The sequence below is a fragment of the Gambusia affinis genome, linkage group LG01, assembly GCF_019740435.1.
Source record: "Gambusia affinis linkage group LG01, SWU_Gaff_1.0, whole genome shotgun sequence".
Classification (NCBI taxonomy): Eukaryota; Metazoa; Chordata; class Actinopteri; order Cyprinodontiformes; family Poeciliidae; genus Gambusia; species Gambusia affinis.
In genome coordinates, this window is record NC_057868.1 from 38,851,879 (window position 1) to 38,878,811 (window position 26,933).

The 26,933-nt window shown below is 38.3% G+C and overlaps 2 protein-coding genes and 1 long non-coding RNA gene across 7 annotated transcripts in view; 1 reads left to right on the plus strand and 2 right to left on the minus strand.

Moving 5' to 3' along the window:
• Window positions 1-1,468: 1,468 nt before the first annotated feature.
• LOC122835451 (zinc finger and BTB domain-containing protein 39) lies at window positions 1,469-10,332 on the minus strand. Its single transcript, XM_044124527.1, has 5 exons — window positions 10,180-10,332; window positions 6,813-7,396; window positions 5,804-6,278; window positions 4,874-5,227; window positions 1,469-4,021 (listed from the first exon to the last, which is right to left on the minus strand). The coding sequence occupies exons 2-5, from the start codon at window positions 7,361-7,363 to the stop codon at window positions 3,140-3,142; spliced, it is 2,262 nt and encodes a 753-aa protein (XP_043980462.1). The 5' UTR covers window positions 7,364-7,396; window positions 10,180-10,332; the 3' UTR covers window positions 1,469-3,139.
• A 1,508-nt stretch (window positions 10,333-11,840) lies between these two features.
• agap2 (ArfGAP with GTPase domain, ankyrin repeat and PH domain 2) overlaps window positions 11,841-26,933 on the minus strand; it is a 30,066-nt gene continuing 14,973 nt past the window's right edge. For 2 of the 5 annotated variants that reach the window (XM_044124510.1, XM_044124487.1), the window contains exons 2-19: window positions 26,149-26,207; window positions 23,738-23,825; window positions 23,550-23,635; window positions 22,789-22,924; window positions 21,778-21,912; window positions 21,584-21,702; window positions 20,390-20,533; window positions 20,200-20,274; window positions 19,162-19,266; window positions 17,888-18,068; window positions 17,075-17,200; window positions 16,866-16,988; window positions 16,579-16,638; window positions 16,218-16,369; window positions 15,687-15,777; window positions 14,332-14,554; window positions 13,529-13,787; window positions 11,841-12,862 (exon numbers count right to left, since the gene is read on the minus strand). In XM_044124510.1, the coding sequence (XP_043980445.1) occupies window positions 12,650-12,862; window positions 13,529-13,787; window positions 14,332-14,554; window positions 15,687-15,777; window positions 16,218-16,369; window positions 16,579-16,638; window positions 16,866-16,988; window positions 17,075-17,200; window positions 17,888-18,068; window positions 19,162-19,266; window positions 20,200-20,274; window positions 20,390-20,533; window positions 21,584-21,702; window positions 21,778-21,912; window positions 22,789-22,924; window positions 23,550-23,635; window positions 23,738-23,825; window positions 26,149-26,207 (2,375 nt within the window). In that variant the 3' untranslated portion in view covers window positions 11,841-12,649. The remainder of the gene's footprint in view (window positions 12,863-13,528; window positions 13,788-14,331; window positions 14,555-15,686; window positions 15,778-16,217; window positions 16,370-16,578; window positions 16,639-16,865; window positions 16,989-17,074; window positions 17,201-17,887; window positions 18,069-19,161; window positions 19,267-20,199; window positions 20,275-20,389; window positions 20,534-21,583; window positions 21,703-21,777; window positions 21,913-22,788; window positions 22,925-23,549; window positions 23,636-23,737; window positions 23,826-26,148; window positions 26,208-26,933) is intronic. The other 3 variants (XM_044124517.1, XM_044124496.1, XM_044124502.1) reach the window with 2 other exon arrangements.
• Window positions 15,747-16,319, plus strand: LOC122835459. Its single transcript, XR_006371313.1, has 3 exons — window positions 15,747-15,827; window positions 15,912-15,983; window positions 16,240-16,319. It is a non-coding gene; the product is annotated as an uncharacterized LOC122835459 (long non-coding RNA).

Sequence of the window (26,933 nt, forward strand, 5' to 3'; positions counted from 1 at the left end):
TATTTAAACATATATTAGAACAAGATAGAACTCATATTAGACAACATTAGCGGTAGTTACGATAACATTTTATCCAACATTAGCTAACATGCTCTGTTAGCATGTTAGCTGTCAGTAGCAAACTTCAACTTTGCTTTCAGAAATTCTATGAAGTTATATAATTAGCTTTTGCTAATATCCGCTTAATGCGTAGCCATGACAATAAGGTTATTTTAATTACCTTTTTTAACCTTGAATGAGTTTCAACTGAGGATACGTGGATGCAGAGCAGGACCAAAGGACAGAGAGAAGGAAGAAGTTCAAATTGTCTCCACCATCGATTATATGCCCCACTTCAGCGTCTCTGCTTGGCTTTAGGACATGTTGCTGTGTAATATTGTCGGTACTGCGCTGATAACATGTTCTACAGTCTTCAGTAGGTTTTTTTCACACTCGTTCCAAGTCAGAAATCCTTCCTGTCCACAGAATAACCTTACACAACAACTCTTAAAGACGCTTGGAAAATATGAGTTTCATTTAGTTTCCCTTTGGGATTAATAAAACTTTTATTGTTATTATTGAATTGAATAGGTAGCGCTTTCCTTTACTATACTTGCAATTCTTATACTCGCAAAAATGCCAAAAAGTTAGCATTTAATAACAGTAGCATGTTAGCTTAACTGAATTAGCTTCTTCCACTTTGCTAACTGAAATGTATGTTTTATAGTTAGATAAAATATAACACGTGTACTGAACATTAAATTTTGGATAATTTTAACTATCAAGGCTAAAACTAAAGTAACTTCTGTTTCAATTAAAATGCTAACTTTAGCAGTCTAGTTCATTTATTACCTAAATATCCACTGATAACAGCTTTATGTGAAAGATAGCATAATTTCTTAACACTTGTATGCTAAAAGTACAAGCTATATTAACATCAAGTTCTATACTTGATATCATTTAGCTAAGAACCAAATATTACCAACAAGTTGTATTGTAATCAGGCTAATTTTAGGTATAAAAAGTATGAAATTGTCCTTTAAAATTAACATTTTTCTTTGGTTTGAAAATTTATGCAGCTGTTATTTTCATCAGACCTGAATGTTTACAGAAAAATAAAGATTTGAGGTATACAATATGTGCCTGAAAGCAAAACTTTGCTTTTTATTCAATGTTATTGGAGAGATCAAAGATGCTGAGCAACATGTTAGGAAGCTTAGTGTTTATTTTCACAAGCCATTCAACTGATCTCTATAACATTAACTTCAATTTCTGGAATGTTAGAAGATAAGAAAGCAGGAAAGATAAGGGGGAAGAGGAGCATCGGTTCACGGTTGGCACAATAGCAGGAAAGGACCAGGCTCTAGAGAGGTCAAAGGTCAGTATGGACAGACTTTGAGCAGCATTTTTCCACCAGTTCATCAGCAGAACTTTGATGACGGATTGGTTTTATGGCACTCTAAACGGCGATAAATCATAGGAAACAATATTCCTAGAGGCATCAATTTTATTCATTTTTAAAACAAAGCGATATGGAAAGGTATAAAGGCATAAAAACAATAAATATCTATAAATACGAGTTAAGACAGGCATTTATCACAGAAACGCGTTAACGGTTACAGTATGAACGGCTTCCTCGTTCTAAACAGATTCCTTTCTGCTCAGTCAGAAAAATATATAAGAAATGCACTCTGACCTTTACTCTGAATTAAAAAAAAATTAACTTTAGGACACTAACAAAAAATAAGAAAACCATTAGTTCTGGATGCTACAATGATAAGCTATATTAATAGTGTAAATATCACTCACTGACAAAAACCCAACCTTTAGAAAGATTAACTTTGATAAAGACAACAGATTTCTGTGTTTCAACAGGGATAAAAAGCTTCAGTTTGGACCTGACTGGTCTTCTGTAAGGTCACATGTTCACCAACGTCTTACAGAGTAAAAGGATTTATCCACACACATAAAAACACATTTAATTCTTCAACAGGCACATGACAAATGAGATATTCCAGTTGGTTCTGGCTTTTCACCTCAACCAGATCCTAAAAGTGCAACTTGACTGTTCTTTCTTCCACAAACAAACAGAATTACACAACCACATACAAACTACGACAATGGATCCTCCAGATAATGCAAAAATGTTTGATTATAGCTTGTTTTCTGACAGTTTCCTAATTTTGCTGTGAAAGTGCTTTTATTTTGGACAAAAAAATTCAAAATGTAATTTTTAAACAGTTCGACTAATTAATTGCTGAATAGTCTCGGTACGAGTCAAAATCCCTGCCAGAGTTCCCAGAACAGATTTGGATATTTTCAAATATATATTTGAAAAAATAAATGAATAAATTTATCAGATGTTTGGAAAATTATTGGATGAATGATACAAACTGTAAAACACACAAACAATAAAAATCCAACAGAAAAATGCTGGAAAAAAATAATATAAAGTAAAAGGCACATTTTGTTCCATAGAGTTTCGTCTGGGCATCCAATTTAAATCATATCATCTTTACTTGGAATCTGATTTGGTGGTTGACGCCCCCTAGTGGTCTGGAGCAATTCTGTTTTGTGGCGCTTCGTAGTTTTAGTTTTTGTTTCGCCATTTGTGGCATTTTTTTCTTCCGCTGCAACATTTTTTGTTTGCATTTGTTTTTCTATTGCAGTTCATTTTGTCGTTTGCACCTTCCGGCCATTATAGGATGAACAGCTGAACAAATGGATTAGCAGACGGTCAAACAGAAACATGGGTGGATAAAAAAAAAGGATAAATTGATATTCTGATGGATAAGTAAACCAGCAGATGAGCAAACAAATGATTAAACAGACAAACGAATAAATTGATTGACTGGACAAACTGATTGAACAATTGTTGAAAGGATAAAATGCAGAAGCTGAAAATGTTTAAAAATTTTTCTAGTAATTTTTTTACTTCTCAAACTCAAAAATGTTCATGTTTTTCTATATTTCTAGCTTAATTTCAGAAACATTTTTTACTTTCAAACTTAAAAAGTTTTATAATTTTGATTTTCAAAACAATTAGAAATTTATATCAAAATTTCAGATTTTTTTTCTCTCACACTGGTGACTTTTCAGACTCAGAAATCTCCATGTTTTAGCAGATCATTTCTGAGATAAATTGGAAATCTTCTGTGAATCAGGTGTCGGCGGCGGGCAGCAGCGGCTCCTTGGAGTGGTCGTTGTACATGAAGGTCTGCTCGATGTTGAAGTCGGCCGGCAGGAGGCCTTTGTGGAGCTCCATGTGCGATGACACCAGCTTGAGGGTGGAGAAATAGAGTCCGCAGATTGTGCAGCGGTACATCAGGGCGCCGGCGTGCGTCTTCAGGTGGCAGATTATGGTGGATCGGCCCCTGAAGAACCGCAGGCACACCTTGCACTGGTACGGCTTCTCTCCGGTGTGGATCCGCAGGTGGTAGGTGAACTCCCCGGAGTGGGCGAAGCGTTTGCCGCAGTAGCGACAGCGGTACCACTTCCCGCGGACGGCCCCGTCCATGGCGGTACTGTCCTGCCCCGCCGCGGAGGGGAAGCCTAGCTTCTCCGGCACGCTGAAGCCGATTGCCATCCCCAAACCCAGGTTGATCTTCGAGAGGCTGCCGACGTCGCGTGGAGACGAGGAAGAGGAAGACGGAGGACAGTCCAGGGAGTGGTCGGCTTTCCGCTTGCCGAGGCAGCCGCCGCCGTCGTTCAGGGACTCTGAGGTGTGCATTGTGAGGTGGAGCTGGAAGGCAGAGGAGGAGATGAACGTCTGTGGGCACAGGAAGCAATGCATCTCCTCCGCTTTGTGCGCCAGACGCTGCTTCTCCTTAGCGGCCGCCTCGTCGGCATGAGCTGCCATGTGTCTGTCCAGCAGGGGGCGCTCTACGAAGCAGCAGGCACAGTGAGGGCAGGTGAAGACAGGCAGGGAGAGGTGGGCGAGGGCGTGCCACAGCAGGGAGCAGAGGGAGAGCTGAGGCAGGTGGCAGACCCCACAGGTCAGGGTCTGCAGACACACGTGGCTCAGCAGGTGGTCTCTGAGCGTCTGAGGAGGAACAGAAACACAAAAATAACCAAAAAGCCTTAAAGGTGACCCATTACGGTTCCTTGAACAGGTTAAGATAGGTCTATGAGCAACATAAAGCATGTTTTTTACATTTTTTTCTGCACAAATCATTCTTAGAGAAAGAGATTTTAGTCCAAATGAGCTGTTTCAGGTGTCTTGTCACTTTAAATCCAAATTCTTCTGGCCCCGCCCCCCAAATCAATGTTTAAAATGGCTGCAAATTGAAGAGCAGAAGTGGAGCCTCCTGCACAACCAACAAGAATCCAGCAAGTGGTTTCAGGATGGCAAGTCAACAACAAAAGACTTGTCTTTTCCAGCAGCCATTGTATCTCAGACGCAGCGGTTAAACCACCTGACCAACTGTGCTCCTGTTGCTAGGTAACGGGGGAAACTGCTGATTTGTGACGTTACAATTGGAAGCTTTAGGAATTGAATAATTTTCCAGACTCCAAAAAACATCTGGCTGTGCAGGAAGTACAAACCCAAATGGAAATACAAAAACATTTTTTTGTGAAAAATTTTGCAAAACATGTAAAAAATTGAATTTTAATTTTTGTTTTATTAAAAACTGTAATAAACATAAAATTTTTTTGATTAATTAAATTTTTAAATCTTATTATGAATGTGTGTCTTTTACTTATGTTTATGGGGGAAAAAAATTATTTTTAATAAATAGTCTGCCTGTATCCAGATGTTGGGAAAAACAAAAACACTTCTGTGAACATTTTTCTCAATTATTTACCAGTTTATTTTATTTTAATCACAAAAAACTCCAACAAAACCCATTAAATTTTGTCTTAATATATTCACATGGCCATCTTTAACATTTACCTGGAAGTCCTTGCTGAGGGTTTTGGTGCACACCGCACACTTCAGCTCTGAGCCCTGTCCACTGCTCATCAGCGCCCCCTGCGGGATGCTGTAGGTAGCGGCCGTCTGGTGGTGGTGGCGCAGCAGTTTGCTCTGGCTGCAGAACTCCTGCCGACACATTTCGCAGGAGAAGAGCTGAACGCTGACGTGGGAGAGGGAGTGGGCCACGGCGGCGGCCCGGTCCGGGAACGAGGCGCCGCACAGCCGGCAGAGGCCCAGCTCCGTCAGGTGAGCCTCGGCGTGTCGCTTCACCGCGGCCGGGTCTGCAGGGAGCGGCGCAGAGCAGGCTTTACAAGACAACTGGTTTCTGCTCACCTGCAGGAGAAAAACACACACAAAAAAAACATGCAGTTGCTTCTGCTCCGTTGACCTTTAACCCTCAAAGGAAACTTTAAATTGACTTTAGGTTCCAAAATTTCAAAAGCACATTAGGGTCATTGTAGAGAGAGAGAAAAAAAAAAGAAAAAAAAAAAAAGAGTAAATTCACTCCAAAAAGACCCTCGAAATTTGTACATTAATTTCTGAAATTTTATAGAATTTTTTTTTGTTTTTGACTTTCAAAAGTTTAAATTTTTCGACTTTTTAACTTGACAAGATTTCCAAAAGTCAAATTCAAACTTTTGAAAAGTATTTTTTTTGCTTTTAAACTTCTTTGTTTTGTTTTATTTTTCAAACTTAGAAATTTCTGTTATTTCTAGACAACTTCTGAAATTAATATCAGACATTTTTCTAACAATTTGTTACCTCAAACTCAGAAATCTCCCAAAAAATTCTAGAACATGTCAGATTAATCTCAAAACTTCCTTTTTTTAAAAAAAAAAAATCTCTTTTTTAATCCGATTAATCATAAGTGTGATGCTAATCTGCCGCTGAGCAACAAACCGGGTTTACCAGGCTGCTCCTGCTCCCTTCGTCTCTTGCGCCGTTCTCCACACACACCAGATCATCTTCCTCATCTTCCTCCTCCATGTAGGTCTCATCATCGCTCAGCTCGATTATTTCTCCAGCCAGCTGTCGCCACTCCTCTTCCTCCATCTCACCTTTACTCTCCCTCGCTTCAACCTCCTCAAACATCAGCACACAGTCTCCCTGTTTGCTTGTCACCGGCGCCCCCTGCAGGCCGGCTGAAGGCTCTCCAGAGGAGGAGGTCGGTGCTTCGGGTCCAAGCTGAGCGGAGGAGTCCGGGAGGGAGCAGAGGTCGGAGGGCGCAGGGTTGCATTGCGTCACGCAGTCGTCGCGGCTCTGCTCGGTTTTCAGCTGCAGCGCAGGGCGGCTCGGCATCTGCCCGTAACCGATGTGGGACTGGAAGTCTTCGGCCTTCAGGTCCAGAGTCAGACCTGCTTCCTGGGTTTCTAACCTGCCGGTTCTCGGTTGGAAGAGAGCAGAGAGGGGCAGTAACTAGTTACATTTGCTTTTTTTGTAAAAAATATAATTTTATGAGTATTTTTTACCACACTGCACATTTTACATTTACTTGAGTAATTTTATTATGAAGTATTTCTACTCTTACATGAGTAAAAGTTCTGGATTTTCTTCCCACTGAATGAAAACCAAACATGTTTTAACCAAAAATTCAGACACAGGCACACACCTGCAGTTTCTGTTAAAGTTTCATCAGTTTTATTTTGAAAGAAACTTATTTAGAAAAAAAATATTTTGCCTGATTTTAGTTTTTTACTTACATGATTTATTGTAATTTTCATTGTTAAAGTACTAGAATTTCCACTGAACTTTATTTTTTGATCTGTCTTATGACGTAATTTTTAAATATTACATTATTGATCATTTCATCAGTTACTCAGTCCTTCTGTCGACTTTTTACCAAATATTTTTTACTCGAGTATTTCTTGGATGGATATTTTTTCACTTTTACTCAAATACAATTTTTGATTATACCTACCTCTGGAAAAGAGGTGAAGGAGCTGTGGCAGGTGTTGGCGCCGCAGACTGACCGACCGATGAGGAGAGCGAAGAGCAGGACGCTGCAGAGGAGCACAACGATGGATCAGAGGTCGCACCGCCGCCGACTAACACCGAGTCCAGCAGCAGCTCTCCGTCTCGACCCGTTTTAGCAGAAACCTGCAAGTCCGGAAAGGTGGCGTGGCACGCTTGCACCAGCTCTCCGACACCGAGCCTCTCCGCCAGCTCGTACAGCACGCCGACGTCGATGAGGTCGATCAGGATCTCCCCGGTATAGACGAACGTTAGAACCTTCTCGAAGTTGGCTGGCGAGACAAACTCCAGAGAAAACGCTGGGGACATCGTGGTCGGCGCCCGGCTGAACAGGTTGTGGAAGTAGGTGCCGGCGCAGGCCAGCACCGCGCGGTGCGCCGCAAACGTTCGGCTGCCAACCTGCAGGAACACGTCGCAGTACTGACGTGTCAGCCGGCAGCGGTTGAGCTCCGCCAGCAGGGTGGCGGCATGGCCGGGACCCTTCAGCTGGATCCGCATCCCTGCTGCCGCCGCTGACCTCCTACTGACCTCCTGGAGAGAAAAACACACAGAGGTTAGCTCATCACTGCAGCAATTCTTCTCTAAAAGCTGATTTATTATGCAGGGTTAATTAATCAATTATGTACATAATTATCAGCTAATTTAGTAAATGATTAATTGTTAACTGCAGAATATAAGATGAAAAATTACCAATTACTGAAAGAACAACACACTCAATGCAGTAAATAAGCCAAAACTGTATAAAAATAAAAACATTTTACATTTAAGATCAATAAAAGCATGTTTGTAAATCCAAATCTAATATTGTTTTAGCTTCAACTGGTTCAAATTCCATAGAAAAGTAAATAAATAATTAAAAAAAAATCATATAGAATATACTTTATTGATAATGTGATACACCATAAAGTGAAAGATTGTTACCATCATTTGTATATATAGTCAGGAAAATTTAAGTGTATAAGCCACCACATAAATTATTGCAATGCATTATATATGTTTTTTTAGAGTGAAATTTACCAAAATATCACGTCAAATAAAAAAAAAAAAAAAGGAACCAAATTATAGACAGCGTTCCACCAGAAGACCCAGAGTGAGGAGCCCCGCCCCCTCGCCCCTCAGACAGAGTTTGGGGAAGAAGATGGCGGCCGCTCTCTCATTCACTGGAGCTGTTCTTGTTACAGGTTAGTGATGAGAAGCTGGTGGAAACTGTAACCGCTAAAAAAAATGTCAAATTACAAATTAATTTCGTACCAATTTCACAATTACATGACGGATGTGTTTAAAAGCTAGAGGAAAAAAAGTGATTTTGTTCATGATTACGGTTAGCAAGATTGTAGCAATAACGGCTGTTTCACGACCGTTATAAGAGTTCGCTACATGTTTCCAGTTACCTATTCACTTCCCGACCCAATTTTGTTAGACTTCGGTGGTATCCTGACTCATTGTGTTATCCGTTAATCGGAAGCGTTGATGTTTCTTTTTTTTTCTTTGCTACATATAATCGGTTCTTATTAGAGTTGCAAATATTTATTTATTGTAGACGTTACCATTTCCCCCCATACTGTGTAATCGATTCTAGCGTAGTTATTTAGAGCGTAATGTAGGTTTAGTTATCTAAATATTTCCATATTAAATTATGTAACTAATCACATGATTATATATATTTTTTCGGAATTATTATAATTCAAGGGGATTATTAGCTTTACAATTTCATTGCACATAAGAAATAGGTTTTCTTTTTATGTAAATCTTACAGATCTAAATTGATTGTTGAGTTATTTTGATTTGGCCCTTGGGCGTGGTCACAGCTGGTGGGAGCTGATACAGTTTGTTGAGTGAATAGAATATGATTGTTTTGGAGCAACAAAACGATACTTTGAAAATGATTGCACAAAAGAAATGGTTATTGTCTAATTTTACAATTTTGAGAATTTGTAATAAAGACAGAGTTTGGGGAAGAAGACGGCGGTCGCTCGCTCATTCACTGGAGCTGTTCTTGTTACAGGCTTCCCACACGGAAGAAAGGAGTAGCAGAGACAAGAATACAAAACATCATTTGTTACAGCAGTTTCATTTCACCCGAGACGTGTAACAATAAGTTGAGCAGAAAGTGCTGAAAGTTTCACGTTAAACATATTTTTTTGGCTGAAGATGCATTCTTTGCTAGAAATGGTCAAGCGTTCACAAAAGAATGCTGTCATTGCACATTAGACAATAAAACATTTATTTTATTGTTAAAAAATTAAATACTTTTGCATCACTTACGCATTTCTAATATTTTATTTAAAAAAGGCTTAAATGTGCCAATTCTTATGCAATTGATTGATGTATTCCCAACCTCTGACAGTTAAACACTTCTGTACATATCAATGGAAAGTTGAGTGGAGAGAAAACCTGATGTGTACTTATTCAGTACTTATGCAACCTTCCTCTCTCGTCACAGCACCAGTGTCACCTGTTTCACTAGTATGACACAGGAAAAATCACTCTTCACAATGTGACTTCTAATTGAATGCAAGAGCTCCACCAGCATTCCTCAGAGTCCAGGTGGGGAAGCCGAGAGAGCGCCTGGAGGACCCGCTGCATGCAGTTTCTCATCACACCACTAGGTGGTTCTAAACATATGCATAGATTAAAAATCTCACCACAAATACATATTACTACTGTTATTATTATTTCGGGCAAAATTAATTCATCCTATCCATATATACATACACACAATTTATCTCTGTTACACTTAGTCAAGGATCCTTTTGCATGAATTACTGCACTTAAAATAATCTGGATTACAAGCGGAGGCTTCAGATTACTTCATTAGTAGCTCTTCAGCTCGACTTTCTCTTGACATGATCAAACTTCTCAGATTATCAGTGAGGTTCAAGTCCGTCCAGTTGGCTGGACCATCAAGGACAGCGATCAGCCCAGTATCGGTACTTTCAGCTCTTTGATGCCAGGTTCTGCTCGCAAATGAAACCAGAACCTCTATAAAGCTTTTCAGGAGAGATACTGCTCTAAAATTAAACACAGTGGACCAAAAACAGGTACAGCAACAAATCTTACCTATACAAAATAACCAGTAATTAATACTTAAATTAAATCTATACAATATATGAGCTTCACTTTTAAAGATAAACTGATATAAATATATTTTCATAGAACTCGATTTGCATTTTTTAATAAAACTAACGGAGCTCAGACACATCCAGACATCTCCGCTCACAAACACCTCAAACCCGCCGCTTAAGCTCGGTTTACGTCAATAAAACATCATAACCATTGTTATTGTCATTAATATTATTATTATTAAGACTCACCCATTAGAAACAGCGTCTAAGCTGAGAAAAAGCTCCTGTTTTCTTTTGTTTTCAAACAGACTCAGGTGGCTCTCCACGTTAATTATAGCACAGTTTTGACGAACAGTCGCACATTTATGACGTTGGACGCTAAGACTGGACCGGAGAAGTCGCCCTCTACCGTCTGGAGGTGGCTCTGCAGACAAAAAAAACAACCGAAAGAAAAAAAAAGAAAGGAAGGAAGGAAGAAAGAAAACTGGATAACACCAGGATATGATGTCCCAACTCTTTCCTCAGCTATAATACATATTTGTTAACATCTTTAGTTTTATAGTTAAAACAAGGTAAAGTGCAATTAAATCACTTTCTTTTTCACAAATAAATACAAAACGAGCTCAGACGTCATCGTGTGAAAATGTGTTAAAAATGAACTGAATATTTTAAAAGGTTTCCTCTTTTTTATGTGCATACTGTTTACTGAATGTTGATGTGCCTCAGAAAAGGGAAGTACCTCACCATGCAGGGGGAACAGCCACGACAAACCACAGAGTCTGATATGTATCAAGCATACATTTCAATAGAAGCACAAGTTATAGACAGTTTGATTTTCACTATTCTGTGTGCAAAATCAATTTCCAAGTGGATGTAGGGCATAAAAACTTTCTAGTTTTAGCCTTTATAAGGCAAGACATGCTCTTCTCACTCTCATAATCTGCTAACAATCATCTCTCTTTCTGGTCTCCTGCAATAAAGAGAGGAAACTGTTGTTTACACTGGTATGAGGACATTTCAGGAAAAAATGGCTCTGCAAACATGGCTTCAGTGAAACAGAAGAGGAATTTATTTCAGTCTATGGCCTGTTTCACAACAAACCTCAGAGAAGAATAACTCAGGAGGCTCTCCACGTTAATTATAGCACAGTTTAGTCACACTTTTATGTTTATCTTTAGACACAAACTCTTTTATAGACCTCTAGACATCACATTTAAACCAAATCTGACATTCCACAACATATAGCTCTACATTTCAAAACAGATTTTTTTCACACACTTTTCTTCTGTGGTCTTCTTTAGTTTGTGACCTCAACTGTGGCTGGAAATTGATTTTATTGATTAATTGAGTTTGTGTTTTACTTTTCAACATTTCAGTTTTGTAAAGCATGTTTTTTTTTTTTTTTACCAATGCGTTCCTTCAGTTTTCAGTGATCTCAGCAACCAAAGCAGCCATCTTGTTCAACAGGTGTGTTTTAAAGTGACTATTTATTTGGACTTTGAATTCAGGTCAGCTCTACAATGGAATATTAAGGCCAGCCTAAGTGATGAAATAGCATCTTTACTCTGCTATTATAATTATACTGTCATAAACAATAAACAATTTTTAAAATCTCTGTAGCCTGACTCTAACACTCACAGAAGGGATGATAAAACAGTTTATAGATATTTTCAGGAATTTGTAATTTCCTTTTACGAAAAGAAAGCGAGCCTCAACAATCGTGTTTCATATTTCTCCTTATTTGATTTCCAGTGTGATGCCTCAAGAATAATAAACATTTTGTCAATAAACTCTTTAAACCCACTAACCGCCTCCATAAAAAACAAAAACGACCAACATAGGAGAAAATTCATTTCAGAAGGGCAAAATTACAAACTGTGAAGGGAAAGACAAACAAAACAATCCTGTTATTGCTAATAAAAAATGTTTTTATTTTCATTTAAGTCATGAGGAATTCACATGATTCACAAAGAGTCCCAAACTGCTTCATACTTGACTTTTCAGTTAAAACCATGAGATCAATACACAACAGTAATATAAATGTGAGTAGCATCTTCATGTAGTCGTCTCTGCGATCCAGAATAAAATGTTTCAACACATGGTTACATACTGCATGTTCACATCTGCTCACTGCGCTTCGTGGAATGTACAGCAATAAGAAATTATAAAAGACAATGAAAAACAAACCCAACATATTTTCAACAAACTTTTTTTTTCTTTTTTTTTTACAAAGCTCAGTCCCTTTGGGTGCGTTTTCGCTGAACATTGCAGGTGTTGTATAGATTTTGCATCTCTGGTTGGAACAAAGATTTCGTTTTTCTAGCTGTATTTTCTCTGCCGATTCGTTTTCAGGTTTTGTTTCTAAAGCCAAAGAAAAACAAAAATTTGGTCCAGTCACAAGAAAAATCCCCAGATGATGAGCGCACTGTCGGCTGATGCAGTTCACATTTAAAGCTGTTGCTCTCCGTCATCACAGCTGGATTATTGCACTTCATCGGGAGGAAGTGGGACTGAAGCGGACAGACTGGCTGTGCTAAGAATGACAGAAGACGGCTACGGCTCTACAGGACGGCATTTCAGCAATACGTTAGTCATCGACTCACCAGATGAATATTGCTTTCACGTTGTTTGATATGTTGTTCAGTCTTCAGTAACTGTTTTTTTTCTGTCTTTTTCCCCATTATATTGTTTCGTCCCATCATAAACTTCTACCTCCGGGCTACGACACCCACTTCCTGGAGCTGGTCCGGCCCAGGCTGGCAGTGCTGGAGCGACGGGAGAGGACCGGCGTGGCGGCGGCAGCGGTGGGGGACGCTTCGTTGGAGCATCCGTGTTGGAGCAAAATATCCATGCAGCCTTTGCTCCCGGTTTTTCTGGCGATCATCATGGGCGTCTGACCTTGGCTGTCCTTCGCTTTCAAGTCGATTCCATACTGTGAGAGAATAAATACAGCAGGATACACTTAAAATTCCTTAAAGGGGCAGTGTTATGTGTTTTGCAGACATTTTATAGCACCATGTTGCCTTCAGTTATTACAAAAATGTTGTAGATATGAAATTTAACTATGTAATTTAACAACTTGAAATTGGGTTCCTGTCTCTTTAAGAAACTCCTGCTCTTTCTGAAACTCCGCTTACATTCCATTGGCTGAATGGTTGCCATGGAGATCAAAGACTTTCTCAAATATACATGAAAGAATCAAGGCAACACTAGGCATGTTTTTAATGAGGGAATAAGATTATAACATGATATAAAGCTCAAAAACAGTCGACTTTGGATAATATTGCTCCTTTAAGGATTTAATCATTAATATAGAATGAGAATTTAGCAAAATCCATTTGATTAAAATCTGTTTTTCTATTTCTTTTGTTAAGAGAGCAAAAAGTGCCACACAAGTTTTCCGTTTTATTTTTCTTCTCAGTGAAAGTTGATTGCTCATAAAAAACCCCAGCAGAATTACAGTTCATTTCTGTTGTTTTAAACCTTGAAAAGATGCAGCTCGACGTCTTTTCTTTTGTTCTTCTAAAAATAAACATTACCAGACATCTAAGGTTTCTTTCTGACTAGCGCCGGAGAGTAAAAACATAAATACACTCACCCAGACGAGCAGCTGGGTCATGACCACGTCTCCCAGCTGGCAGGCGGCGTGCAGAGCCGTACGTGACGGCGTGGCGGCCAGCTGTGCGTTGATTTGCTCCTTGGTGCAGTGGGCCAGAAGCAGCAGCAGCCGGAGCAGATCCCGGTTGGTCACCGCGGACAGGAGCGACGCCGGCACGCTGTCCTCACAGGCTGGCCGTAGAGGAGCAACGAAGGCGCGTTGCTCATACTTTGCCCGGATCCAGGACTCTCGTTCCTCTCTGGTGACACGGAAACATCACAGGACCGAACATGAAAACATGGAACTACGTAGAGAAAACTTCCATGTTCTGGTGAGGAACACGCTTTTTATTCTGGGATAATATTTAGTTTTTAAAGATAATTTGTAGACTCAAGACACATTTTTTTAGCTTTTCAGCAACTAATGCTCAATTTGAAAGAGTTTTTGTACATTTTTGTACTTCCATTTGGGTTTCTACTGCTTCTAAAAACAGCCCAAGCATTATAAAAAACAAACATCCAGACTTTTTTTGGCAACAAGTTTCAAATCTGTTCCAAGAACATCACAATTGTTAAGTCACATTCACACCAGCACTGAGTTACCTAGCAACCCCAGCCGAGTTCTGCTGTTACCTAGCAACCCAAGCTGAGCTCCAGCAGCTCAGCAACATTGGTCAACTGGTTTTACCGCTGTGTGAACTGCACAATGGCTGCTTTCATTTACCCATTTTGGTATTAAAATATTTATTTACCAAACTGAAACTCTAAACCATGTTGGTTTGTTGTTGGTTTGGTTCAACCCACCGTGTTGCGTTCGGCGTGGGTTTGGTCCGGCCCTGGGTGCAGCTCTCCCACACGCTGTTGGCCATGTGGTTTCCGATGGCAGCCAGAACCTGTGTGAGTTCCCCCGGCCAGTCGTCCAGGTCCAACGAGCGAACGCGAGACAGATGGGTTCCCAGGTTCCGGTGGATCCCCGAACACTCGATGCAGATGAGGGCCCCCAGGTTCAGACTGGCCCAGGTGGGATCTGCAGGGACCAGAGAGGTGAGTCTGGTTGCAGCACTGAAGCAAAAACATAACACTGCAAAAATACAAAATATTACCAAGTACTTCTGGTCTACTTTACTTACCAGTAACTTTTCATCATGTTATAGGAGCTTGTTTTAGGTTAATTTCTTTATATTGATAAAAAAAAAGAAAAAATAGTTCCACTTATAACATGTAGAAAATGTCTTGTTTTAAATCAAAAAATATATTAGTGGAAGTAAACATTATTAAGGAATTCATGACTTAAAATAAGGTTTTATGTCAGTGGTGTCCAAACCTTTTGCAATGAGATGCCAAGTCATTAAACTGAAAACACATGGGGACACAAAAATAGTAAAAAAAAACAAAAAATTATTTCATTTTTAAAATAAACTTTTGGGGCCTTTTTTTATTTTACCTGCTCAATAATTATTCAAATTTAAATTCAAAAATATTTAATTGATCCCAAAGGGAAATTAAATGTTGTTATTCATATTAATATTAATTCAGATTCTTCAAATAGAGAGTGATGGATGTTGGCAGGAAAGATCTCCTGTAGCAGTCTGTATTACAGCAAATTTGAAGAAGTCTTTGACTGAAAACACTCTGTTTTCCTAAGACAGTTCATGAAGATGGAAACAACAAACTAAACAATTCTGATTTTAGTAACATGAAGAAAATGGTCATACTTTTGTAGAAAATTGGTGTGTAGATCACAAAAAAGGCCCACAGTTTATAATTTTTTGGCTTGATTGTTTTCTTATACGAGAAATAAGAGTCGACATTTATGGTTCTAGTTAGTCCAAAAATTAAGTTGAATGAAACAAACTTGTTAATAAATGGGAATCTGTTTTTTGTGCCTAATATTTTTAAAAAGATGTTATTTAACTGTAAAAATGTTGAAAAAGTGTCCACCTATGCTTGCAGGTCAGATTTGCTCCATCTGGACCACCAACAATCCTCCAGAGGGCTGCAAATGGCCTGCGGGCCGCACTTTGGACACCCCTGTCCTATAACTACAACTGAATAGTTACTTGTAAAATAGTTTTGTATTATCTGAAAAGTACTAAGATCTTTGTTCTAGAAACACTCAGTAATATTTAGTGTTTTTGCCGTGTTAAAAGTGAACTTACTGGATGCTTCACAGTCCACACACAGGTTGTTTCCTTTGGTGTTTCGGATGGCCTGCAGCGCCACGGCCTCGCTCTGACTGCTCCTCCGTGCCTGGCCACAGAAAGCATCAATCACTTCAGTCTCACAAGACACAAAACTGGGTGACATTTTGACCTCAGAGAAACTGATTTTATTGTTTTGCTGCAGAAATTTATTAATTTGGAGCAAACATATTTAAATTATAGATGCAGAGCTACAAGTTCAGCCACACAGGAAAACAACTGGACACCCATCAGGGTCCAACATAAAGACTGAAGGTAAAATAGACCAAAATTACATGGAAAGGTTTTGTGCTTTTGCAGTGTACCATTATATTACTTGAAAATGGTCTAAAAACAACATTATCGTTTTTCACAATAACTTCTGGTACAATTTATAGTCTATCTTATGAGTCATGCCTCTGCTTTTCTGTTCTATAGAAAGTACGCATGTTCCAGTGTTTTGGGGAATTATTTCTTTTTTTTTAAATGTTTTTTTTTGTGTTTTTTCACCTTATTCCTGCCGCTCTCACAGGACTGCAGGCTTGCCAGGATCTGGCTCTCTATTGCTGTCACCCAGGAATCCCTCTCCTCCAGACTCTGCGCCTCAAAGTGCCACATTTGGCCGGTAGAAGAAACTATAATAAAGTCTGCATTCTCTTCCTCTGCAAGTACAAGAAAACAAATACAACCTTTGGTCACATCTGCACCAACTGGACATGGTTATAGTGGGATAATCTGTGGAGATTTATCAAAAACAAACACAAAATGGCTTAAAGTCTGAGAGGTGGAGAACGAAAGATGTCAGGGTTATTTGGATGAACACATGCTTGGGATGGTAGGGATGGAAAGACTCTGCACCCACATGTGTTACCTGTCTTATTAATGTTTCTCAAGCTACCAAAGCTCTTTAATTTCCACATTTTGCGTTTGGCTGCAGAGCGAGAGAAACGCACAAGGGAAAGGAAAAAAAAGAGAAACAGAGAGACGGGAAATAAGCTGTCAAGAAATCTCAACAGATATTTGATAATCCATCTTTAGACCAGAACGACAGACAGTTAGCAATAAGTTCTTTGTAGTAAAACAAAATAATCTTTAGAGTGCAGTAAAGCGGAAAGTTTCCAAAATGTTCAGATAATTTCGCAGGAAAAGTGACATTACCATCAGCTTGGCCAACAGCTGCATCCCCTTTCTGATTCATGCTCTTCTTCCTCCTGTTCTTCTTCCTGTCACTCATGGGAGACGCTTGGCCCGGATCTTTTCCGGCCGTCCCTTCAAGGCCGTCTGACATTAAAAAAGGAGAAAAGAAAAGAATCAGTTGCTGTGGCGGTGGCAGACATTCGAGGTTGAATCTGGTGTGCTACACTCGCCAACACTTTGTGCTTTAGCGGACAGCGATGAAGGGCAGCGCTGCAGTCCTCTCTCGCCCCCTTGTGGCGACAAAGCGCCGGGCCGCTCGTCGGCGACGGACAGAGTGGACGGACACAACTGAGGAACTGAGAGAACGTGAAGATTTTCTGTTTATCATGCAGTAAGAACAACACATTTCACCTAGAGAACACGCTGCAAAAACACCAAATCAGACCAAGTATCCAGTGGAAACATCCTAGAACAACACAGACTTACAAGCAACTTTTTAGTTTGTTTTCAGTCAATAATTCCTTAATATTGATTAAAAACAGTACTGGTTCCACTTGCAGATTATTTCACTTATAATGTGGGAAAAATGTCATGTTATAAGTGAAATAATCTGTCAGTGGAAATAGTAGTTTGTCTTAAATTTGTCTTTTTCATAAACTTTTTTCTCTTATGACAGACTAAATAAACCAAATTATTGCTGTATAACTTTACAAATAGCACCCATCCTTCTCTCACTCACTGTTGGCGTAATGATTGCCATTAGTTTAGATTTTTGTTGTTGGTGTGTTTGTTTTGTCCCTATAGAAAAAAAGTTTGCTAGACTACGTTTCTTTTCTTTGTCATAGAAAGTTTTCTAAAATGTAGTTTATTTATTCTTTCGAAAGAAATATTTAAGAAAAGAGAAAACGTGGAACGTTAAGTTATACAATATTTAAAACTAAACAAGGTAGTCAGTTACAAAATTCTGCCTCAATATCAATAAATACTAATTAAAGTATTATAACATCTGTTTAAAGCTGGGATGGCTAACTGATTCGGCGTACCTGAGCTGGTGCCGTCAGCTGCGGCCGGATCCTTGCTGATCCCGTTGACTCCAGGTAAAACCGCCGGGGGAACAGCTGAGGGTCCGGCAGGTGCGACGGCTCTCGGCGGGCGTTTCCCAGGAACTTTAACCGTCACACGGAGCAGGTCGATCTCCTTCCCGTGGGTGTTCTGTGTGTAATCCTGTGATGGATGAGATATTGAATGTTTTTATCTCGTTTAGCGACATGTTAAGGTTCTGTGAAACGGTGCCAAGATAAAACTTGGGGTGTCCAAACTTTTGGTCACACAGACCAAAGTCGTCGAGTCAGATGTTAAAATTAAGCAAATGAAGTCAATTTTAATTTTTTGAAGAAATGGATATTCAATGCAGATTGAAAACTTAAAATTAAAAAAGACCCAGACCGTGATGTATGTGTGCACAGGGCGGCCATCTTGTTTGACCAAAGAGTTTTACAACTTCTTTCATTTGGACAGAACATACAATTTTCTTTTTAATAAAGAAAATTATTAAAAATCTGAATAATACGGAAATATAGTTCTAATATTGCCAGAATAACGTTGGAATATTAAGAGAATTTTACACCAACATGTAAAATAGCAAAAAATTTATTTTTCTCTTGTAATTTTCTTCTGCCTTTATTCAGCTAATTTTATGACTATATTCTCGTAATTATGTCGTTGTACAATTCACAGATAGATGACTAAAATAAAAGCCACTTTTTAATTTTTTTATGTCATTTGTCATTTTGTTTTTTTTCTTATTATAATTTGGTATGAAAAAAATCTGATATTTTACTTTTACGCCGTACTTCTACCCCATGTGTGTACAATATTATCTTTTTAAACAATATGCTAAATATTTGTTTTTATAAAGACCCATCTACATGTTTACAAGATCTCAGAAAAATAATAAACTCTCGAAACAGAAATATTTTTTCAAACTCTTAATTTTTCCCCTTCCAGTTCTGCCTCAACGCCCTCAAAGTTGTACTTACAATTTAGACACAACCAATAGGGATTCTAGATGTCAAATTTGCTCAGATTTCTGTATATAATATTCTATATATAAAACAGAAATTATTCAACAATTTGAAGCCTTTTTGCAGAATCATTTCTATAAAATCAATAAGAGTTCAAATCTAGAGCTGCAGAAAACAAGAATGTGTCCCCTAACGTGTCGTTGCGACTGTAAATCTGCAGATAAGCGCTCTCCAGAGACGACTGCTGATGCTTTACGGCCGTATCGATCAGGGCTGGACGCTGTTTTTCTTACACTGGAGCTGGAGTGATAAGACAGCGTGCCATTGTTGGACAGGGTGACGTATTTCTTCTTCCACTCCTTATTCAGAGAGTTGCCACTCCTCTTGAACAGGATGCCCTGATGAAAACAGACAATTGCAGATTTAGCATGACACACAGTGTGGCTAAATTTAACTAGTGCCTTCAAAGCAGCTCAGAGCTCCTGTATTAATAGAAACACGCTGGGGAAAGGTCAGGAAAGATGAAACTGAAAGCTGCTGCGAGAAGCAGATAAATTTATTTTGGTTCCCTTCTCCTGTGTGAAAAGGGAACTGGAATATATTGTTTAGTTCCTCTGAGTTCTGTATTTTTATTTGTAAAGAATACAGCCACAGCTAGCTATCAATTAATCAATACTTCTAACAAATAACAATCAGAATAATCAATTAATTGACAATTTTCAATTAATCAGATTAAAAAACTGCCTCACTGCAGGTTTTTCATTTAAGTTTTTCATGTACAATATTTGGAATACATTAACAAATACAAATAAAACAATAATTCCTTTTGAAGATACGAAAATAGACATTTTATTGCTTATTGTGTCCACTAGGTCAAGCTGAACCTGCCAATTGAGGGGTTTTAGATAGAAAATATTCACAAACAAAAAATTTTTTATTATCTTAAATGTAAAATGCATGCGTACTGTGTACAGTCTTGGCCCATTTACTACTCTGTGGTGTTCTTTCAGCAAATTTAATGATTAATTGATTACTAGAGCAGTTCACGATTATTTTAATAATCAATTAATCATGAATAATTCAGTCTTATTTGATACAAAGCTGTGAGACAAAAGGGATTCTCTTGGAAACTCCTTCTATGAATCGCTCATTAAAAAAATTTATCAATTAATCATGTTTAATCATTTCAGCCCTATCTGACCCAAAGCTGTGAAACAACAAGGATTTTCCTGGAAACCCTTTCTATGAAGTACTCATTTAGAAAAAAAAAAGATCGATTAATTACAATTAATATGATTAATCGTTTCAGCGCTAGCAAAAACAACACAAACCTGTTTGAGCGGGACGCCCCGCACACCGCTCTGATCCCCCTTCGAATCACCTGCTTTCTTGTCCGTGTCCCGGTTCTGAAACAAACCCCATGAAAAGCTATTTTTAATCCCAACAGAGAAGAACGACAGGGGAGCCGGATGGAAATGAGAGTGAAATGACAGGAGAGGGAACACGTGGCGAGGGACTGACCTTAAACAGGGAAGGTCGCCTGGGGATGGTCTTCAGACGCGAGCTGCTGCCCCCCTCCACCTGAGCCGCCCTCAGCTCTCTGTGACCCACCACAGGGGTGGAGGGGAGGGAGCAGGCGTAGCTGCTGCTGGGGCCATTACTGGCCTGAGAGGGGAGGGGGGAATCCAGAGGTCACAGGGTCAAGATGGGAATGGAGATGAGAAGGAGATGGAGAGAGTGAGGATGATGTGAGTGAGTGATGAGGTGATAAAACGTGTCTGTGGTGGAGTAAAATTAGACTTTAAAGACTTGATTTATATTTAAAATCTATGTTCACTGCAAAAACACAAAATCTAGTTACTAAGGCAGATTATTTAATCTATAACAATAAATTTTTCCCATGTTACAAGTGACATAATCTGAAATTGGAACTTGTACTTTTTAACAATATTAAGTATTTATTGACTTACAACAAGCTTCTTTATCTTGCTGAAATGTTATTTGGAAGTTATTTTGTCTCATTTTAAGTGTACCAAGACTTGATACACTTGAACACTAGAAACTAGAGTAAAAATATTTTGAATGTTTGCTGCCATTAAACATATTGCCAAATATTTCATCTCATAAATCTTAGATTTTTATGTTATTCAAAGTTATTTACTAAAATTAAGGATGCTGCTTCATTTATCAATTGGTATTGATTAATAATTAACTATAACATTTATTCAAAGCATAAAATATTTATTGCAAATTGTATTGGAAAATATGACAGCATAATATATTACAATATACTTAATAATATATAGGGACTTGCACTTTTCATATATTACAATATATATCTACACAGGCATACTTTATTAAGATAAATAAGGAGCTAATCAAATATATTCGTTAATGTATTGTCATAATCTGCCAAGCTACGTTTTAGCATATTACCCAATAGCACTTTCATATATTTCTGATTAATTCCCTATATATTTGTCAATATATTTTAACATATAGAATAACATCTCAGCTTTAAAGCTGCGAGTGACACTGAAAGTAAATAAATTCAGATTTTTTGCTTTTGATGTAGTAAAATTACATACTTTAGCTAGTATACTAGCAGCTAACTCTAGCGAGTGTGCTAGCTCTCACGCTAGCACACATCGTATCACGTAGAGATCCGGTGACGTAACGGGGTGACGATAACGTTAGAAACCGCCCTGGTGGTACCTGTCCGGGCAGAGACGCTGATCCAGGTGTGGATCCTCCAGAGTGACTCGGCGAGTTGGGAAGAGATTTACACGCCAGCAGCGCCGCCTGTTTCTTCTGCGCTACGATCTTCTGGGCGGCTGAAAACCACACAGAGCTCCGGTTGAAATGTTTCGTCTCTGATTAAGATGGAGGTCAGGATGAAATGAGCTCACCTTCGCAGAAGACCCTGTCGACGTTGAACCCGTAGGTGGCGCAGGTCTCATAAAACAGCGAGTGTTTCACGTCGATGCACAGCTGCCGGGCGCGCTGGTCCTCGATCACTCGGGGGTTGGTGCTGCTTATTTTATCTGATCAATCCAGGATAACGAGAAGGTATTAACATATCTTTATTATGTAACAATATTTGTTGATAACATAAATGAATACTGGAAAATTATAACAATAATGGCATAAATGATTTACGAGTTATTTTGGTCAAAATGATAAAAAATATTGAACTTATAATATTTCACACTTTTTTTAGAGTTAGCTCAATTATGGTATTGTAAAAATAGATTACTGAGGATGAATGGATGGATGATTGGGATTTCACTCTTTCAGCTCTAACATACAACTATTCAATCCAGTCTTTCTAACTAAATAACAGTTATGTCAATGTCAAATTTATTTATATAGCACTTTAAAAACAGGTGTAAAACTGCACCAAAGTGCTGCACAGGAACAACAATAACACAAATTGATAAAAACTGAGTATCAAAACACAACTTCAAATAAAAGCCAAAGATTAAAAATGAGTTTTGAGAAGCGATTTAAAATGATCCAGGCAGTGGGAAGATCTAACCTGGAAAGGTAGATTATTCCATAGAATAGGAGCAACAGCAGAAAGAGCCTGATCTCCTTTGCTCTTAAGTCGGGTCAGAGGAACTGTCAGTAATGGCTGAGGATTTGATCGTAGGGTTCTGGACACAGACTGAAATTTTAAAAGGTTCTGAAGATAAGGTGGAGCTAACCCTTTTAAAACTAAATAAGTTAATAAAAGAATCTTAAAATCTCTTTGATAAAAGATGGGCAGCCAATGTAAAGAAGCCAGTATGGGCCTTATATGGTCACACTTCCTGGTTCCTGTTTATTAATCCAGTTTATTAATCCAAAAGTTTTCCCACATTCATCTGTTTTGGCGAGTTAAATCAAGTTTAATCCTATGGTGTAATCTGTGAGATTACCTTGGGTTCCCACCACGATGACGGGGATGTCGGAGCGGTGAGCACTGAGCTGGCTGTAGAGCTGGTAAAGCTCCTGGAAACTGGCTTCATTCTCCAGACTGAAGACCATGATGACCGCATCGACCCAGCTGCAGAACTGGAAAACAAAACCAAACATTAGCTCCAAGATAGCCTGGTAAAAACCAAACATTAGCTCCAAGATAGCCTGGTAAAAACCAAACATTAGTTCCAAGATAGCCTGGTAAAAACCAAACATTAGTTCCAAGATAGCCTGGTAAAAACCAAACATTAGTTCCAAGATAGCCTGGTAAAAACCTATCACATCGTTCAATGATTTGACTCTGTTGAAGATTTACATGTTACCCCATCGCTACCTATGTAACACACCAGTTTGATACTACAAACCTTTCTTCAAATTGCCTGATCATAAACAACCATCATCTAGTACGAAGAAAGAAGTGCTGAGCCCAACAAGATGGGTGCTAATGTTGGTATTTGTAAGCGAACTGAACTGCTTCATTCCCTCCACTGTCATTGCTGCAACTACAAGCAGACTTAAATTCTAAAGTAGCGCAGAAAAGCAACATAATCGCTCACAACTTCTCTTTCTGTTAGCTGATTGGTCCAGTTGAAATTCTACCGGAGTAATCCAAGTGAATGGGAGAAAACGCAGACGGAACAGTGAAGCAGGATTAGAGTTGAGAGGAATTGCGCAGCTGCAAACAGATGATTCAGGTGTTACATGTTTATGTAAAACACACCTGTGCGTCAGGAGCCCCAGCTTCCTCCCGGATCAGCAATAGGTGACTCTGACTGTCCACCAGAACTTCTTTTTTATACCTTCCACCTGTCAGGAACAACAAATCAACGGGAAGGTAATTTAACAGGCCACTGAGCTGCAAAACAGCCAATCAGGAAACGCTTTAATTTAAAACAAAACTGTTTCTACCATCAGGCTTCTCAATCGCAGCATAACTGCCTGTGATGTATTTGTTCACCAGCGCTGACTTTCCACTTTTCAGGCTGCCTAGAATGCCCTGAGAGAAAAAGGAAGGAAATACATTAAAAAGAATTAGAAGTTCTTCATGGTCAGCGATGGAGAACATCTCAAACCAAACTGTCAGACTTAATTAAACCCTTTCAGTTCCTTTCTCACTTACTGACTTCGTCTCTGACTGAATTTGTAACAGTCACAACATTGGGTAAACAACGTTCTTTACAGACTAACACCAAAACTATCGCTACTAAATAAGATTAGGGCTGAAACGATTAATCGTTAAGAACTAAATTAGTAATCAATTAATTGTTAACAGGAGTATATAGGGTAAAAAAATCTCCTGTTAAACACCTATCTGGTGTCCCCTTATGAATTCAAAAGGTAGTATTTTTAGCAACAGATGGATCCTTTGCAACAAATGTTCAAGTGTTCATTAATGGAATGCTACATTATTGCATTTTAGGACATAAAATTGTTGTTTTATTATTGAAAAAGGTAATTAAACTATTTGCTTATTTGCATATTTTAATGTTTCAGATTGTGTATAGAAAGGCTTAAGAGGTTGAATGAAAAATCTGAAAAATATGTAAAAAAAAAAAAAAAAATTAGTTGATTAATCATCATGATAATCGATTAATCGCTATAATAATCCATGGAATAATTGATCGCTAAAATAATTGGTAGCTGCAGGCTTAGTGAGCTTAAACAATGAGAGCATAATAGAGAACTCTGGAGCATTTGAATGCGGTTTTCACTTAATCATGTTTTGCTTCTATTGTAATAGAGAACAAGATCACAGACATCCAGGGACTGGGTCAAAAGCAGACCTGGTTGCAGTCTTTTAACAAACTGGGCTAAAAACTGAAAATTTCAGAGTAAAGAGCGACCAAAATCAAGTTCTTGTTGCAAAAACAGCTGAAAATCCACTTTTCTCCTGACCAAGCAATAGAAAACAATTGATTCCCCAAAATTTAAAGGTAAATGTGCAAAACTCTTGCTATAATTAACAAATATAAAATTTTCAATTCATGAAAATGTCTTTTGTCTAACTTCAGTTAAAATGTGTCAAAGGTTTGGACACTGATGATCTTAGAGATTGCAAAGTAAGGCTGTAGAAGGAGTTAGCAGCAACAATTAGACCACCAGTGAATTTTTATAACTAATTATCTCTTAACGTGGTATTTTAGTCCCTACAGAGAACATGCTCTTAAATTAAATGTTGGATTTGTCTTTCAGTGGGAGATTATGCTGCTTTAATTAAAGAAAATCATATTTTAAGGCTCTCTTTTACATCTTTATAACAGTTGTCAGAAAATTTGTACTTTACTTGCACAAATGATCTCAGAAAGCATTATCTACATGTACTGTTTGCAAAAGCCACATGTTTAATAAACGCTATAACTGATAAAGTCAACATGTGAAAAGATGAGGCCTTTCTGCTCGATTTATCAACAATCTAGGGTAAATCTGGTGATTATGTTTTGGATTAATTGATTAATAAATGAATAGTAAAAGGTGGTAAATGTGAGATTTTATTAACCAAGTGAAACTAAAACAGCCACTTGATGAGTTTTAGGTAGAAGATATTTACGAACAAAGTTTTTAGTTTTTTTGTTTTTATCTTATCTTTATTACTATTACTAATTACCGCTCTGAGTGTGCTGTTCTTTCAGTCTGTCCTAATAACAATTAATCAGTTACTCAATCAGTTGAAAAAAGCTTCTTCTGTTTCTTAAAAAAATATTTAGAGCACTAATCTGCACACAGTAACTGCATTTAATCATATTTTCGAATTTACAGATATTTATTGGTGTTTTTCTGAAACAAATCGTGGATAAAAAAGCTAAATTAAGATTTCATATTGTACTGTTAGTACTATTTTTTGTTCATCACTAATAACTGAAATGTATCCTAAAAATAAATCAAAATCTTTATCATGATAAGACATTTTTTACAATAAATGATATGATGAATACCTACATCTACTCCTTCCTAAAAAATAATTGGACAACTTTAAATGCTTAATAAAATATGGCATGCTTAGTTTATTATAAAAGTGATTTTAATTAGTAAAATTATGACATATTTTAGGGACTTCCAACTTGACAAGTCAAAAAGTTAAAAATAGGAAAACTAGTTCATGTTTTAATGGATTTTACTGGGATGAAAGGTGTCATTTTCCCAGAGAGCAACTGCTGCAACTCAGCAGAAAATCAAACATCAGCTACTGTAATATGTTTCCTGTTATGCTGAACTGTGCAAGAAAAAAAAAAAAAACAGTCTCTCTACAGTTTTATTACTCAGAATCGGTTTTCACTGTGAGCTGAATGTGTGATGCATCAGCTGCAGTGATGGAAACTCACCACTCTCAGCTCCGGGATGGATCGGCTCAGCATCCACTCCTGACTGTTGGCGATATTTACTAAAAAGACAGGCAGAGACAAATGTTCAGCGAGCTGCAGACACAGGGAGGGGATTCATCATGTTGATTATACACAGGGAGGAGGGCAGCCATCTTAACTGCCTGTTGGAAGAAGGGGTGATAAATCACACATCTGCAATATAAGTTGCACGGGTGGCCCTGCAGGTCACAGTTATGAATATAACCTTTAATTCACAGCAGGGAAACCAGGAAGCTGCAACCATGCTGCTCTTTATCTACTTAGCTGTCCTTTGTTTAAAGCAAGGCAAAAGCAGTGTGTTGCTTGAAGCCAGATGGTTTGATTCGTCTGCTGTTGAAAAATGTCTTAGCTTTTCACACTGCCGCTTTCCTCAAAGTAGAAAACAGAGCTAAAATTGATAATTTTAGCAATCCCCTAATAGAAATAACAATGAGTGACTGCAAACTGGGCAGGCAGAAGTGAAAGAGTATAAAAAGTATTTGAAATGTACTTCCCCACTACAAAAAATTATCTGCAAAGGCTGGAAGGCCCCTCTACTGCCAAAAAGATAAGATGGATTTAAATGCAGCTAATGCTATATTATTGGTTAAGTAAAACTTTTAACCAGCTCTGCTTCAGCATGCTTGAGTCAAATAATGACACGATTAGGAGAACTCTGGAGAACTTGGCAGCTGATATTTTGATAATCTCGGTTAGATTAGGGATCAGAGTAGCAATGGTTGTTACATTTTCACCTGATTACGTTC